This window comes from Agelaius phoeniceus, chromosome 2 (genome assembly GCF_051311805.1).
Source record: "Agelaius phoeniceus isolate bAgePho1 chromosome 2, bAgePho1.hap1, whole genome shotgun sequence".
Classification (NCBI taxonomy): domain Eukaryota; kingdom Metazoa; phylum Chordata; class Aves; order Passeriformes; family Icteridae; genus Agelaius; species Agelaius phoeniceus.
The window spans coordinates 34172563-34190422 of record NC_135266.1 but is presented as its reverse complement, the minus strand read 5'-3'; the positions used below and the strand labels follow the sequence as shown (position 1 = coordinate 34190422).

The 17860-nt window shown below is 40.0% G+C and overlaps 1 protein-coding gene across 1 annotated transcript in view; it reads right to left on the bottom strand.

Moving 5' to 3' along the window:
- LOC129134800 (cohesin subunit SA-2-like) overlaps positions 1-17860 on the bottom strand; it is a 57902-nt gene that overhangs the window by 5862 nt on the left and 34180 nt on the right. The window contains exons 16-29 of the mRNA XM_054654479.2: positions 17372-17489; positions 16624-16727; positions 16095-16187; positions 15920-16009; positions 14736-14939; positions 13108-13184; positions 12067-12154; positions 10966-11043; positions 9133-9225; positions 8306-8474; positions 5590-5735; positions 4629-4730; positions 3174-3328; positions 2943-3071 (exon numbers count right to left, since the gene is read on the bottom strand). Of these exons, the coding sequence (XP_054510454.2) occupies positions 2943-3071; positions 3174-3328; positions 4629-4730; positions 5590-5735; positions 8306-8474; positions 9133-9225; positions 10966-11043; positions 12067-12154; positions 13108-13184; positions 14736-14939; positions 15920-16009; positions 16095-16187; positions 16624-16727; positions 17372-17489 (1646 nt within the window). The remainder of the gene's footprint in view (positions 1-2942; positions 3072-3173; positions 3329-4628; positions 4731-5589; positions 5736-8305; positions 8475-9132; positions 9226-10965; positions 11044-12066; positions 12155-13107; positions 13185-14735; positions 14940-15919; positions 16010-16094; positions 16188-16623; positions 16728-17371; positions 17490-17860) is intronic.

Below are 17860 nucleotides of genomic sequence, written 5' to 3'. Positions count from 1 at the left end.
CCCAGTGTTGTTAAAACAGACCCCACCTTAGCAAATACCAGAAGTGACAGTTTTAACACCAGCCTGTGCAACATATTATTTTTTTTTTTTTTTTTTTTTTTTTTTTTATTAGGAGAGTGGCCTGGAAAATATCAGACGTTTCATTTGCTTTGCAAAACAAGAAAACCAGTGCTGAGAGGAGGTCAGGGTAAGCACTGGCTCCAAAACAATTAGAGTCCTGGACTCTGGGGGCCCCAGGGATCAAGAAACCCTGGTAATGGAATTTGTTGGTTTCAAACAAGCACGCATTGTAACTACAGTTTCAGGGTCTAATCCAACTGCTATCAATGTCAATGGAAAGACTCCTACTGATTCAGGAATCAGGCCCTTCATGCTGCTTGCTATTCAGCAATTCATTTCTTGTGTGCATTTTGTGGCACAGAGCAACTGACAAGCCAGGTATTTTACTGCTACAGCCTGTGCAATTACAGGGGAGAGGGTTAAAATCCATATACTTCCATGGTGTTGAAATATAGTCCTTTCTAACAAATGCCCATATTCTGTATCTCATCTGTTACAGGTACGTTCACATATGTTAACATACAGACCTGGACATCAATCCCATGATTAATAAGAAAAATGAAAATAACCAGATGTTTGTTTCTCAAAGTTCATGTTGACCTAAAACATTCCATCCAATAATTTATGATGGAGCTAAACCTAAATATTTCTAAGAGGAAATATAATCTCCAGTCTCTGCAAGGCACTTAAGGCCTCCCAGAATAGAAACTGTTATTCTAGAAACATAGTATGAACGTACTTGTGGATAAATTGCAATTTCCCTTCTAGCAAATTCTATTGTTTCCCATTTGTTCCCAGCAGTAGAGTGAAGGCCCAAAGCAGTAAGAAGCCAAGTGCATTCCCTGCTAGGTTCTGTTATTTTCCACAAAACTTCTCCATGAATAAAACTACCTGAATGCATCAAATGTATCTGATACATTCAGGAATATACTTCCAGGATATATCCTCTAATCAAGAGGTTTAATATAGTCCTAGGGAAAAAAAATATCAGGATTTAGCTTTGATCTGCCCCATCAACAATTAAATATTTTCCTCTTGTTTAATTAAAAACGACTCCCAGAGGTAAATGAAATGACAGTTTTTCAAGGATGGTTTAACAGAAATCTACTTATTGCATGGATGTGACCACAGAAGCTTACAGCTCTTTAAAATACAGACAACATGGGCAGAGTTATACAGAAACTGTCCAAACTGGGGCCTGGAGCTCTTCCCTGATGAAGAAAGGCTGAGGGAGTTTGCATTATTCAGCCTGGAGAAGAGAAGGCTCTGGGGAGGACTTACAGCACCTTCTAGTACCTAAACAGAGATGACAAGAGAGCTGGAGAGGGACTTTCTGTAAGGGCATGTAGAGATAGGACAAGGCTTTAAAAGGCTTTAAATGGCTTTAAACTGAGCGTGAGTTTAGATTAGATATTAGGAAGAATTTCCTGACTGGCACTGTGGTGATGCACTGGAGCAGGTTGCCCAGAGCAGTTCCGGACTCCCTGTCCCTGGAAGTGTTCAAGGCCAGGCTGGATGAGGCTTTGAGCAACCTGGTCTAGTAGAAAGTGTTCCTCCCCATGGCAGCAGGGTTGGGACTAGATGATCCTTGAGGTCCATGAAAACCAATTTTAGTAGCAGATCTCAAAGATTCTCATCTGAGAAAAATGCAAGAATAGCAAATGAAGTTATCCATACCCATAGATTATGGGTCTGCAATCAGTGTATGTTGACTATTTTTCTTTTGCATTTTGCATTCCAGCTTTGAATCAATTCTTTCAAATGAATTGTGTTGATGGCAATCATTAATAAATTGTGTCATGTGAAGTAACAGGAAAATAGACATTTTACTATTCTTGACCCATGTTACCCATGATAAAACCCAGCTGATGATTCCCATGGAAGTTCTCCTCCAATGTAAGACAAAGTGACAAGGGAACAAGCGAGATACACAGAGCTCAGAAAGATGTGACAGTTGGTTTTCTTCCATTTCTGCTGACTTCCTTTCAAAAGTAAAACTTTTCTTGTTGTTTACTGGAGTGATTTGTTCAGAAATGCAGAAAGGCAGATGTGTCTTACTGTCCCACATCTTCAAATATGCTTTCAGAGAAATGGAAATACCTGGAAGTATCTCTGAAGTGCAGAGATCCAGAGCCAAACTGGACAGCACTGACTAAGGAAGTAATGCTGAAGGTCAAATAGAAGGAACAATGTTACTTCCATCTCAAAAATGATCAGACCTGAGGCATGTGAAGAAGGGAATAGGATACATACCCATATATCTCTCCATTCAGGTGCGTAATACCTCACTGATACAAAAAGAAAGCTATCACTCTTACAGCATTAAATGTAAATATATAAAACATGACCCACTGGATCAGGGCATATCCCTGTGTAAATAGTAAATTCTTGGACTTAAATATCTATATAATGAAGAGTGTCACATATATTTTTATTCCAAATATGTTCCATGTTATTCACATAATTGAGGTCTGAAGCTGTGGAAATAGATAATTACAAAATAATGATCCCTGCATTATTTCTTCCACAATATTTTTATTTACTTTTCTGTTCAGAAAAGCATTCCTGCCACTCCACTAACCAGTCAAGTCACAAATCTCTTCCACCAAATTAACAGCCTAGCCTTCAGAAGAATTGCCATATGTGGCCACAACTATGTGTAAGAAAAATCTAGAATGCTTATTGCACATACAATCTGAAATAACTACTACTACAAAATTCAACAAGTGTGTCTCAAACTAACAGCCTGAAGGGCAGACTGATTTCAGAGGTTCTCTGAAGTGCCCTTGAGCAAATTTTGCCACACTAAAGTTCAAGTGTCCTTTGTACAGGGATACACAAATCACAAACTGTGTATGATGGCGTACAAGAACTGAACTTACACTAGTCTTTTGTCTGGCTTTAGCAGCTTGTTGGAAAATTCACTGATGATTAACAGAAAGCTCAAGTTAGGAGGCAAGCATTTTCCATCTCCTCCAGTAGCTCCTTGAAAAGCAAATTCAATCCCTTCCCTATTGAAAGAAAAACAGAAAAGAACAGAGTAATAAAACAGATAAAAGAGACAACTAACAAAAGCAATGACCATGGACAACATGATGCTACGTGGCACATACTTGTGTATCATGGCTATAGATTCTCTGGATTTCACTTGGTCCCAACCAAATGTTAGTGAAAAGCGACGAGCAAGTTCTTTGATGTTTGCAAAGGAAGGAGAGGAGAAGTCCACACCATTACTGCTGTCTTGGCTTTCTGCATGTGTCTGAAACAGCTGCAAGAGAAGTCTCAGATAAGCAAACACAGGTAATCCTACAGGCAAACAAAGCACCAGGCAGACAGAGAGACAGGCACAGCCACCTCACACAGAGAGAGGCCTCACAGAAGAGCAGGTGAGCCATGTGCTTCTGAAGCACTGCATGGAACAATGACAAGGAACTGACACAAAGGACACTGCTGTGCTCCTAAGATAGGCACAAATTAAAAAATAAAAATAGAAAAACTATGTGTATAAACAGAAAACTGATTCCTGAAGATGATGGTCCCACTGACCTCCTCTTGGGTCTTCTGAACCAAGTCCCAGAGGCCTAATTTGCCTGAGATGCTTTCAGAGTAGCACAGTGCAGATACAAAGCAGCAAGTCTGGCAGCACCATAGTCCCATTTCAGAGAGTAAGAGTAGGTCAAAAGCACATCTTGAGCTCAATTAACTGTGCTTTGGGTTTTTTTTTTCTAACAGAATATGGAAGTAGCTTGTTCTTGTCAACCTGTTAACTTTCAAGGTCAGGCAAAGGCCAAAAAAGGCCTGTTGTCTATGTGATACCTAAACACCAAGTCCTGACTATGTCAGCAGAATATAGTAGCCAAATGCTGCTCAGACTCATCTGAGCTCAGATTTCAAGGGCTGGTTCACAGATCTAAGCCCCTGGCAATGTGTGTGAAATAAGCAAAGCTCATGTGTCAGTATCCTCGGGAGGAGCCTGCTCTCTGGATTACAGCAGGACTCCAGGCTAGAAGCAGCTCTGGCCACGGGCAGAGCTGGCAAAAGCACCTGCTAAAATAGCTAACTGGCTATCAGTCAGCAGCTGCAAGCAACTGAGACCCTTCAGAAGAGCTGCAACCCACTTTCATCCAGAAAAAAATAAAGCTGAAAATACAGGGGGGGTTGGAGTGGCCAGACAAAGGCACATGCATGGGTCCTCAAACTGAGAAAGAATTAAGGTAATCCATAAAACACATCATAAAATCCTTAACATTTATTAAGAGACATCATGTCCCAAGAAACACTTCATAATCTCACATCAGTTCTAATATACTATGCACTTGAAGATTAAAAACATGACCAAAAAACATCATGGACAAAAGCACCTTTTAAGATAGGTGTAATGATTTGAAAGGAGTTTTAGTTGTGACATGCAAAAACAATATACATATAGAAAGTGCAGGAAAGGAAGTAAATTCTGTCACTAAGTTTTCTAATGATTTTAAATAATTATGGCATGGGAGGTAAAAATCTTCACTGTGAATACAGCTATCATAAGAGCCCCTAGGCTCTTGCTTTAATCTTAACCTTACCTGCTGCAGACAGAGAATCAGCGTCTTGGCACTCTGAATTTTGTCACTGTACCTTGTTTTGCTTAATGTTTCTTTAATTATGTCTCCAAAATCACTGTAGGTCTATTAACAGCAACAAAACAATTGAGAGTTATCATTCCCCTTCTTTAGCACTGGGAGAACACAAACCACATGACTGTTCAAGTGACACAAGAAGTTCCTAAAACACTCCCAGTGTCAGAACATGCAAGTTAAAAGATGAAAACTGGATCTTTTATAATATTTCATATGCAAAGCAATGGTATGCTCCTTGAAGAGTAATGTGAGGATCAAAGTTACACTGAAATTGTTAAGTATTAACAACTAATTGATTGTCAATTCTTAATTCAAAATTAATTGTAATTCTTTAAAAAAGGCAAAGCCTCACCAAATAGACAAATGGAGTTTTCTGCACTTTACTAGTGCTTGCCAATGAAGCAAAGAACAAGATTCATATTCAGGTATTTCTAAAGTTCTGTCAGTTGACTCAAGGAAACTGCCCACTCTCATGTTCTTGGCCCTCCTGAGACCCCCTTCAGAGTGGCTAAACCCTGGTCATCTAAACCCTGGGACTCCTGTGAAATGTAGGCACCTGCATATGCACTGTGCGAGCTGTATGAATTAAGCTGAACACTTCAGTGTGAGAACCTAAACACATGAATCACTCTCCAGCCATAAACTGCTGCTCTGCAGTGGCCTCTCTGGAGGAGCTGAGGAGCAGATGTCCAGACATGCCCTCTCCTCAATTTTCAGTTGCTTTGTCTGCAGTGAGGTACCTCTGTGGAACCAAGAGAGGAGCTCTGCCCCCACTCATGTTTGATTCTTTTGTGATTATCCCAGGACTCTGAGCCATAACACTTACTAACACCCTCTTTCCCAAACACTGGGGACACTTTCAAAAACTAAAATGCACTGGTAGGAACAACCTTATCTAAAACATTACCTTCACATAATACTTATAGATCTCAGCAGCTGCAGTCATCTCTACCACGTTATACACTATTAACTTGCAATATGCTGCCAGAAGACTCCGCTTTTTGTGCAAGTCATCAAGTTTGCAAGCTTCATCCTTTTCCTCTTCTGTCAGATCTAGGAAAACAAAAGCATTTATTCAAGGTATCTCAGTTTAAATGACCAACTTTCACCTAAATAGCACAGACTCAGCTATTCAGTAACAGGTGCCAGTGCTCATCCCTGTGTACATCAGAAAACACAGGTTTATTCCCATTTCAAAGCTCCAGTTGGTAACAGTGAAAACAGTCTTCTTCCACAGTCTCCTACTCTGATCTTCATAGGACTTTGGCATTTCTACTAGTCAGAATCTCCAAGTACAACACTGCTCACAGCTACAGAACTGAACCAGCAAGTAGAATAAAAGGCACAAACACACCAAATGGAAGGGACCTGAAAAATTGCAAACACATTTTTTTCACAGAATAAAACAGATGGCAGAAAAGAGCACATAACTCACTGGAAACCCTACAAAACTTGTCACACACAGTCAGCAAGAGTTCCAATTAAATTCTCCAAGTTCCAATGAAATTCTCCAAGTGCTTATCAACAAGAGTAAAAGGAAGCAAAGTCACTTAATAGCATTAAGAACAAGTGTCTGGAACATGAGTTAGTTACTAGCTGGGTAACTCATGGGAAACAGATACTCTTAAGTATCTCTTTTACTTTTCATGGGAAAAAGATACTCTTAAGAGTATTCCAACAGTACTAAAAAGGTGCTTGGGGGGAGTTTGTTGCAGCAGGAGAGCCAAGACACACTCTCTCCTGCTGCACTTGTGAGCTATCAACTACCAAAAGACTTCAGTCTCTGACCTATAATTTTGTTGTGGACTGTTTCTGCTTCTAGAATGAGTGTGGGCCTGGAAACAAACATAAGGCAAATGACTGATCAGAAGTATCTGAAAGAGTTTAAACTGAAATGAAAGAGATGACAGCTGTGCACCCAGACAAGCACACCTTACATCACAAAATCACTTGTTCAGGAAGGAATCTGCAATAGGGTGAAAGGGATCCTTTGTGGGGAGAACTGAAAAATTGAAGGCATCACAGAATAAAGGTCTGAAAAAGATCTCAGGCCATCTATCCCAAAGCAGTATCAATTTTATCAGTTTCAGATACATAATGTAAACATCCTGAAACATAACCTGCTTCAATAACTCCCACAACTAGGATACTACAACCTACTTGTGCAATCTTTTCTACTCTATCTTTACTAATTCTCTTACTATTTCCCTGTGGCAATTTTGGCCATGCAATGTTGCCCATCAGTGGTTCTTGCATATACACCATGACCTAAGGAAGTGTGGTGCCCAAAACTGAACAGAGAACTCCATCTGAACAGCGGGACAGGAGTTAGACAGGGAAATCTAGAACAGCACTTGTTTTCTCAAAGCATGGCACTTGAACTTGTCCTCAGAACCACAATGAACAATGTCCTTTCAAAATACTCCTAAAAGAAACCAGCCTTCATAATTACAACCTCAATACAACATCCAAATGTGTTTGAAAAAAGGCAGTAGACCAACAAACACTATTTCCCACTGGACTGAGGGCAGCCCTGCAGAAAAGGACTTGGGGGTGTTGGCTGATGAGAAGCTCAGCAAGACCCAGCAGTGTGTGCTCACAGCCCAAAAAGCCAACTGTCCTGAGGTGCATCCAAACCAGTGAGGCCAGCAGGGTGAGGGAGGTGATTCTGCCCCTCTGCTCTGCTCTGCTCTGCTGAGACCCCAGCTGGAGTGCTGTGCCCAGCTCTGTGACCCCCAACACAAGAAGGATGTGGACTTGCTGGATTGAGTCCAGAGGAGGGTCATGGAGATACTCAGAGGACTGGAGCACCTTGCCTAGTGAGAGCACCACCAACTTGAGAGAGTTGGGGTTCTTACACCTGGAAAAGGGCAGGTTCTGGGGAGATCCTGTAGCACCTTCAAGTACCTAAACGGCCAAAAAGAGAAATTGAAAAGGGACTTCTTACAACAGCATGTAGTGATACAGTGGGGAATGGCTTTAAATGGACGGGAGCAGATTTATTTCTTAGACATAAGGAAAAAATTCTTGACTGTGGTGATGCTGAGACACTGAAACAGGTTGCCCAGAGAAGCTGTGGATGCTCCATTCCATGTTGAAGGCCAGGCTGAATGGGGCTTTGAGCAACCTCCTCTGGTGGAAGGTGTCTCTATCCATGGCAGAGGTGCTTGGAAGCAGATGATTATTAATGTCCCTTCCAACCCAAACCAGTCTATAATTCTGTGAAATCAGCCCCACAGCCCCAAAATCAAAATCTACTGGTTCTTTACTCTGATGGCCTAGAAGGGTCCATGCAGTGACACACTGCAACACTGCAAGGCCTTCCTCTAACACCATCATCTGGACCATAGAAGTCAGTCCACCAAACACTTTTACTCACCCAGCCCCACTTTACTTCAGCCCTTTTCATCATGCAGGTGAATTGGTTAACCCACAGTCTGCACAGATCAAAGAATTACAGCTTTTTTTTTTTGTTTGTAAAGGGGCCCAACCAAAAAAAAAGCAAAGCAACTCACAAAATAACAACAAAAGAAAGGCCAGCCTTTTTCCCTGATACATTCACTGCAGATGACAAACGATAGCAAAAATAGTAGATTGCTTCTCCAGTGATGAAGATGTCTAACCTTTTTTTTCCTCTTCTCCATCCATGAAAACATGTTCCTGGATAAATGAAAACAGTTTTTCCTGAAGTTCTGTGTTAGGAAGATAACCTAGAAGTCCAACTGCATCTTCATTATTATTTGAATCCAGGTGACTCAAAATCAGCAACCAGTCACAGAGTATCATGAAGGCCTGTACCAAGCAAATAAAGCCAAAGAAGGATTTAGAGACCATGTTACTTCTTGTGCCAATTCCACTTTGCAATTCCATCAAACACAATCAAGTTTCCATCCCACTTCTTCCTTGCAAACTAAAGATTTATCTTTACCTCAGCTGTGATGAAATGCCCCAGGTAAATCCTTAAAAAACTTGTATGTTAGGACGCAGTGTATACAAATATCATGCACGAATACCACCTAAAGATCTTCAAAGTTCCGTGGGCAAGAAGAAGAGCTGTATTATGTTGAAATACTCCTCTTTTAACACATGAACCACTGGACAATTTCAGCATTTCTTTAAGTAATATTCATAGCAAAACATGAATGAAGCAATGATAGCAATCAGTACACTGGTCTAATCAGAAAACACAATGATTTTCATTCAGATTGAGGCCTTGATTCTGCAGATGAACTCATGCAGACAGCACTAACTTGTAGCATTTTAACTAACTTAACTTTAGCTTTTATTTAAAATAAATAGATGAAGACTGGGGGTTGTATGTGTTATTTCTCTGCTAAGAGACAAAAACACAGCAAAAATTTAATGGCATGAAACACCAGTATGAAAAAAGGCAGGCATTTAAAAGGAGATCTGAGCACAAATGCTCATTAAGTGATAGAAAAACACAAACCTTTTCTCTTACATCTTTTTTCTTATGGTGGAGGAAGCATGTGCAAATCTGACTGAAATGTCTCAGCCGCCTTCTTAGTGGAAAAAGAGTCTCCTAAAAACACATTTAGGAAAAACAAAAGGACCAATATGTTAGAGACTATGATTCAACAGAGAATTACAGAAAAAACAACAGTTGCATCTTTCTTCCACTCATATTATTCATTTAAGACAGCACAGCTGATGACATGATGAAAGAAGCTGGCATTTCACAGAACAGCTTACTAGCTATGAACAACTGCATCTGTCACAGTTGCTGAGGCCAGTGGAATTCAGCAAGTCACAAACTCTTTGTTTCTCCATCTGTAGGGAGGGCAGCATGTATTCTCTTATTCACTTCATCTTATCTGTATAAAGCAGTGATAACAATGGAAGCAGACTCATAAAAACTTCTGGTCCGTTCTACCTAATGTTCAATGTGCACTGCCTTCTGGAGCTGGTGTTCTCCCTTGCTCCCCTAATGACTACAAAGAGAAAAGGGTTTAACTTCGGCACTCAGAAACTTAAGACACCACACTTTGTTAAGATGAATCCAGTATGGGAGACTATTTGGTTTGCTCACAGCCATACAATAGACTTTCTGACCAGGTCTCAGCTGTACTGCACTGAGCTCTGAGCCATCAGTGTTAAAGGAATGCCCTTCAAGAGAGGCAGATTTCATGTTATGCAGCTCTACATTTATAAGAAAAGGGATTCATCCCAGGACATGCTGAGGAGAACCAGGTAAGGGGCATACATTCTCTTAACACTGCTAGGGGAGGAGCAAGGGGAAATAACAGAGCTGCTGTCCAGGAATTCTTTTTTTTTTTGCTCTTGGAACTTCTCTATCTGCCAACATCCAGATTTGGCCCGGCAGAGTGCGCCGTCACATCTGCTTCCAATCAAAATCTGCTCCCATATGAAGGCCAAATTAAAAAATGTGCTGCCCCATTACCAAGCTGAGCTAACTGTGTCTGGAGTGAAAGGCAGAACACACTGGCACAGTGAGAGATGTGGGGATCCAGGCAGGAATGGAACGGGACGGGAATAGACAGTGAATCAGTGGCCAAACGGGTACCGCCCCAGCTGGCATTCCTCACGCCAATGTCCGTGTCAGCGCCTGTCCTGGGTGCACAGGAGCGCCAGGAAAGGGGACAGAATGACAAAGCAGCACTCACTGGAGTCAGAAATCATAATGAGGAGGAGGCCCACAGGGTACACATTCACACATGAAACAAAACATAAAAAAGTTTTCCTTTCTGGTGTCTTAAACTAGCCTTTCTTCTGGAATATCTGCTAAAGCTTGGTACTTTTAAAAATCATGTAAGTAAGTAAATAGTCAATCGATGAGAAAACTACCACCTTCCTCAACCTTTCTGACAGAAATATGTAGGTAGGTAAATCAAGAAAATTAAAAAAAGAAACAAAGTTACAGAATGTCCTGGAGTTTTCACTTAATATTCTTTGTTGCTTCAAACAAGAAAACAACAAACTCTTTGGCAATGAGACAAGTTCCTTATCTCCATCAAGCCCTAGGAATTTGATGCACATGTTTTGCAGTAAAAATAGCGGTGAACCACTGTTCCTCCAGACTGAAAAAGCACACACAGATTAAAAGGAAAAAAAAAAAAAAGAGGATAAGATAGAGAGAAAATGCCTCAATTTGATTTGGTTTCCTCAAGAAAACAGACAAACTATCTTCTTCTAAGCTTGCTTTTTCAAGAAATCTCAGAACAGGAAAATTAGCTTTAACTTCTATAAGGGTAAACTTCTATAAGGTGAAACTCTAGGTTTCAAAATTACATCAGTGACCAACCTTGGGAGAATTTTCCGAAACTGCAGCTAGTTGCCACAGGAGAGAAAAATAAGTGCACTGGAGAGCTGGTAGGATAATCTGCAAATAAAAACACATGTCCTTTACTTACATTAAAGGCTCAGCAGCAAAAAGCTTAAGACTAAACAAACCATTCAAGCCTGACATTCAGCATGCTGCTCACATGAACACTTCCCAGTTGTATTTAGATCCTTAAAACAAATTTAAAACGTTTACATACAAGCAAGCATTGCCCCCTGAGAAACTTCATTACTAAGGTGCTGCTTCTGCAGAACTTCTCTGACATCTCAATGAGTTCAAGGGAAAGCAACCCATATATCTAAAAGTGTATTCCCAGAGGCTTACTTGAGCTTAGCTCCTTGGGAGCTCTTTTAAGCTTTTGATGAAAGGCAGACTCCTCCAGAGGCCAGTTCAGAGCAGAAGCCAAACGTTGGTGCTCCAATTCTCCATCTAAATGAGTCCACTTCTACCCACTGGCTGCAGGCTCCCTCTACTCAACTAAACTTCACCCTTGCCAAAAAGCCCCCCAAGTTCTCTCCGGCAAACAGGCTGGTTTCATTCATTTCATTCAACTGCTGAAGTATTTCACCTTGCAATCCTAGAATACACAACTCCATCTTCACACAGTGTTTGAGGGGAGGCAACCAGATAACCAAAAGGCTGCAGTTGAGATAACTGATAATTATAAACCACTACAACAAGAGTCAATGTGTAAGCAACAGATCCAAAGTATTCCAATTTCTGGTTACATGCAATCTAAAAGGGGTTCCTCAAGGTCCCAGTGATTTCATATGTACTGAAACTGAGACTATGCAATCATTGGAAGTACTGAACATGACAAAGGATCAATCCAGATGTCAGATGATTATCACAGTTCTGAAAAATTTCCAAAATTAGTTAATATAAAGGCGTTAATTTACAGATTCCAATAACCAAAGACAGCCTCAATTCCCCAGATTGAGAAATGAACACAGTATCTTCCTGTCTCATAGGACACTGACATATAAGATTATTTAATACTTTGTATTTCTTTGTGCTTTCATCAAGAAAACCATCTTTCAGTGTTAAATATTAACTACTCACCAGAACAGGCAAACTGCCATGTTCTGTTTCAAACACCAGGAACCTTAAAGTCTTGTCATACAGATTCCACTTGGTGAGATCATGGGCACTGCAGGTGAAAAAGAAATAATAGTGATACACTAAGCAAGAAATGAGGACTCACCTGATCAAACAGGTTAAATGTATCCTATTTCTGCTTTCATATGATGTATAGCAACAACATTAAACAACTAAATATTAATTTTAAGGGGAAAAAATTAGGTTTTCATCATCTAACACTGCAGTCTTTAGACCATAGCTTTACAGTCTGCACTCCTACCACAAAACTGCAGTGTTATAAGGAGAGGAAAAAGAAACCTGAGTTCTATATCTTTTGCTATACTTTATGCATAGTCTTCAAGTACCCAAAAAGGTCTAAAGAACAATGTCCTCAGCCCACTCGAAAAGACTGTTTCTAATAGTCTTGAGTATTCTCAATTGAACATTGGACTTCTCTTTGGAAAACCACAGTAGCCCCAGCAGGCTGGACAGGTAATAGACACATTGAGAAAAAGGCCCAATTCCCCCAACCTCTGTACTAGCTTGCATGACAATTTACCAATCTCTGCAAAGCCAAGGTTTTGAGAAATCATCTTTTAAAAAAAGAAGATCAGATAAACTAAAAATAAAAAGCAGATTACACCTGCTACAAAGAACAACTGCATTCACTACACCCTCTTCAGACTGACCACCAGTACTGTTAGTAAGGCTGTGGGAAAACATCTAACTGGGACAGAGGCACCACAGAGGGGATCTCTGTGTCCACTCCAACATCTCAATTCTGTAGCATACACTTCTCAGCCACATTAGGGCTGATGCTCATTACTAAGTCCAAAAATAATTCCATATCCAAGAGTACAGTTCTATTAAGAAGAAACTAAACTTTGCAGAACCTCTCACAGGGATCACTTTCATTCTCTTGTGAAAAACCCCAATAAACCAAACAAGCAATTTTCACTTTGCATGTGCAAGGTTGACATTTTAAGTATATGGGAACATAAATTGTGTAAATAAAGATCTCACTTATGAAAAGCTGCTACTCTTCTCAAAGTAGAGTGCATCTGGGAAATTTCTCCTGCGTCCATACAAAATCCTTCTTCCTAAATCATGAAAGTTTGGGAAAGAGAAAGGAATTAGCCAGTGTGGGCCAAAGGAATGACTGTGTCCCCTTCCCAACCAACCCACAAGCTTGGATCACTCTCCTCCAGCCTTCCTTTAACCTTTACCTTTAACTACGCTACTCATGTCCTGCTCTACAGTCAAAAGAAAGCAATATAACTGCACAGGAATTTTGTACAAGGGAAAATCCCTGTCATTAATAAACCAATGGCAGCCTCCCTAGACTACAGTATTGCTAACACAGAGCAAAAAGTAGCAATTAGTCTAACATGGTCCCTCACACAGTTGCTAAGGATCTCTGGAAAGCTAAGTGTTCACATGGCGCTGACCTTCCCTGCTTCCAGCTGCCAGATCACATTCAAAGATAGCTAAAAATATATTAAATACTTTCCCATAGATGCAATTGCTGTAGTTTCCACAAGTATACTATGTGATTCTGGGGACGAAATATACAACCAGGAATTAGAAGGGAGGAGTTCCAGAAGAAAATCTCTTTATTTAGATATAGATCACACTACGGAGGAGTCGAAGAATCCCTGGTCTTGCACTGATCTTGTTTCTTATAAGTACACATTCTCCCACATTGACATAGATCTCTATTTAAGACCAATAAAATTAATCCAATCTGAGGTTAGGGGATTTTTTGGCTTGACACATTTTGCAATATCCCTGTGTCCAATAAAAACTTGCCAGTGTTAACTCTCATACCATGGCATGACACCTGTTCATGACGGCACCGTTGATCAGATCAGCTGCAGGCTTCTGTTGTTCAGCTCAGCCAGCAAGCTATTCATATCCCACCAGCTGTTTCTGCTTTTTAGACCTAATAAAAAGCTTTGAGGGAGACTGCAGTCCTCTTTCAAGGGGGAAGTCATTATTTCCAAGACCCTCAAAGCTATACAATCTGCATTATACACTGCTGTTTGCTCAGATTTTTTCCCTACATCCAAAGTGACAGCCCAAAGGGCATCCTATGTACAGTCAAATATAGAGAACTACAGAACTGTACCTTTTTGGGAAGAGCCTCGTCACCTGTAGATCAGCAGCACTTACTAGCTGATTTTGCACATAGTATCTTTGGCACAGTACTGGAGTAACTACAAAGCAATTTCTTAGGTCCAGAATATCTGGTGTAGCAATTTTGTTCCTCACAAGTACACATTCTCCCACACTGGCGCAGATCAACAAAATAATTCTGAGGTTAGGGGACCTTTTGGCTTGACACATTTTACAACATCAGCATCCAATAAAAGCCTGCCAGAAGACATACAATGCCCCGTTGGTGGCATGGATTACCTTGTTCATTATTTTCCCAGCTCTATTCCTGCCAAAATATACTGCCAAAATATATCTGCTTCATTAAAATGTGAAGAACCATTCTTTTCAGAGGTGCAAACTCATCTTTTAGAGTTCTGCTTTCTTCAAGCAGAAATGGCAGACAAAGAATAGTTCCATAACCCCCTTAATTTTCTTTGTCTTCCTTTTTTTTCCTAGGAAAACAGTCTGCTTACCCCTCAAATAGCCACACTCACCTTTTGCCAGAAGCAATCTAGTAGCTGGTTAAGCTGTTTCATCAACTCATCTATCATTTGAGTTCGAGCACAATCCACCTGGCTATAGATGGCAATTTCCTCACGGCAGAGGATATAAAAAGTCCTGGAGGAAGCCTCCAGGACAGACATGTCGGAGTGTTTGGCCACAATGTCTTTTATCTCTCTCAGCAAAGCATCCAAATGCTGCAGGTGATAAAAGGGGCATTTATAGGTAAATTGTACAAAAATCCTCTTAGGCTTTAAATCATTTCACTAGGCCCATATATCTCTATGGGTCACATAAATAAGATGAAACAAATGCCACTCTAAGCAGAAGAGGAGTAGAACTAAACAACACAACTTTTATTTTCTGTGTTTATAGCTCTCTTTCATCATTATGTCTCTGGATCTTCCTAAAGAATGAAGCAACTGCTTTAAGTTCTACTTTAGCAATACATGGCTAGCATTACATAGGGAATAAATGCCTTTCCAAAGGACAGGTCTGTCTTTAAACAGTAGAAACTGTCTCCATCAGCAATGGAGAATGTTTTGGATCATGTCAGCAACAGGGTTCTTCACTCTTAGTGGGAAGAGGTAATTTGTGCTGACTTGCTCTCTTCCAGTTCAAGTTTTGGGCTGAAATTAACCTCAGAGTGTTTGCCTAACACTGCCCCCCTGTAAACACCCCTGTTTAAGAATATGCTAAGCTATTTCGAGGATTTCATCTATCCGTTTCTGACCATCCCTTTCCCATCAGCAGATATATTATCTCCATTCTTATCTTTCACTCACTGTCATTCCCCAGCAGCTGGGAGTCAGCCTTCATGGAGAATGAAACCTATTCTGCAGTAAACTCCTGGGAGACACCAACTTAAGATACATGGCATAATCCACCCTCCCTCCAGCCAGGAATGAAAAACCCAGGGCTGGGTCTACCAGACAAAACCACAAATCGTTATCCACCAAGGCCTGACCCAGCGTATCAGAACTGACAAGCACTAAGGCTTTTTTTGCAGCTCCAAATCAAAAAGTTAAGCCTGAATAAGAGCACTTTTCTTAAGGTATGAGACCATTTCATTGTATTTCAACAATTTTCTACTTGTTCCAAATCCTGTTAAACTCCCCACATTGTCACACAAATTTAGAACTTTCCACGTGAACTGATTATCCTAAATCCTATTTACCTTCTCTAGATGTCCCGTACTGTAAACATCTAAATCATAATACTGAGGAATCTGCAGAAGATTTGCCACTTTTTGTGCATCTGTTGAATACTGCAGAGAAAAAACAGGATATAAGTACATTACAGGAATTTTCATGAAATATTTAACATGCATTCATAGAGCAGCTGTTAGTTACCTTTGCCAAGAGCTGAGGAAGCACCATAATAAAGTGCTCAGTAATTTTGGTACAATCTTCCAATTGGATTTTCTTCTCTTTTACTGACAAAATCTGCAGATAAAGAACTTGGTTGCAATTATAAAATCTCTGGGATTGAGTGGAATCTTACATATAACCCAAGCTTAACTTATATTGCATTGTCTCAAGCATATCAACCTAAGATAGAGACACTTTTCCATGAACAAAACCAGATGCTTTTTTTGTTGATCTTAAATTAGATGCAAATTGCTGAACAGCTGTATGTCATGGATAAAATGCTCATCATTTGTCAATAACATGCTTCGAGTGGCTCTTCTCTAATGCTTATCTCCTTCAACATCCACTTCTAATAAAATCTAGAGGTGAAAAGACACTGCAAAACTTCAGGAAAAATAAGCTATTTTATTTCCTAAGATACATCTGCAACTAGGAACAAGCTGTCTGGCAAAGTTCATAAGGCAAAGATAATGTGATGACAGGACAATAAATAAGACTAAGATGCACTGACTTTTTTGGCTGCACCTCTGCCCACTGGAGGATGACCTTCAGCTGCTTCTCTGACTGTTGCGAGGATGATTTCAATGAGAGCGCTTTCCTGAGCATCGCTCAGTGCTGGAAGTAAATCAGTCTCAGCATCACACAAAAGAAAAGTGAAGATGCAACAACAATTGATGTAAAGCCTACTCATTTACCTGAGGAACTGTGGAAGGACACTAAAGAATGCAGTGTTGCTAAATAAACAGCTAAAAAGTGTTTGACTTCACTTGAAGGAAGTTATTTTCTACATTTAGTGAGTACCATTAATCCCTTAACAGCTTAACTTTTTGGGGCAGTTGGGCTTGCAAAAACACAGGCAGTTTATGTTAGTGAACTCAATACCTTACTCATTTTCTTTTGAGGAAGGAGTAAAAGCCTGACAATAACTGCATTTCAATGTATTAATACTTTTAGATTCTACAGTTTTGGACAAACAAAGCAAACACTACATAAGCATCATGGCTTAATTACACAAGTATTTACTGGACAGGTTCTAAACTAACATTACATAAATACAGAATACTGAATAAAACAAGTATGTTGATATAAATATTACACTAGCAGTGCATTGAGTTGCATCTGCTTTGTGGCACTTGGGGACAACAATCTGGGACCAAATGGTACTGCAATATGAAATGATCCTAAACTAGCTAAGGCAAGGTTCAAAAAATAGCATGGGGAGATTCATTCAGACAAAACTAAATTCTTTGCTTACCCACCTTCTCCAGCTTCTTCAGCATTTTTTAATAGAAGAGTGGTCATGCACTCCCAGTCCTTCAGGAATTTGCCTGCCCAGTCCCACAAGCTGTCTACTAGGTATGCAACATGTTTGTGTAGCTAGGGATTAAAAACACAAGCTTGTAGAAGCAAACACATCACTAAAAGAAATACAGCTTCATATGTTCCTCTCCCTCTGTCCAATGACAAAGCTGTGTCATTCACATATATATTCAAATGCAGTATTCCGACATATTTATTTCCAGGCCAATCAACATTTAAACACCATGTCTTCAACCTGATACAAAGCAGGAAAGTGGGGTGAAAAATCAGGAAAAGTAGGCAAAGAAATGTAATTTTCCCTTTTAATACAAATTTAAATTTAAATTAAATTAAAATTGAATAATCTCTGAAACTAGTTTCTGTATTCCTTTATATTGCTGACTGTAACAGCCAAAAATGCAGTCACAGGACTAGAAACAAGTCGTCCA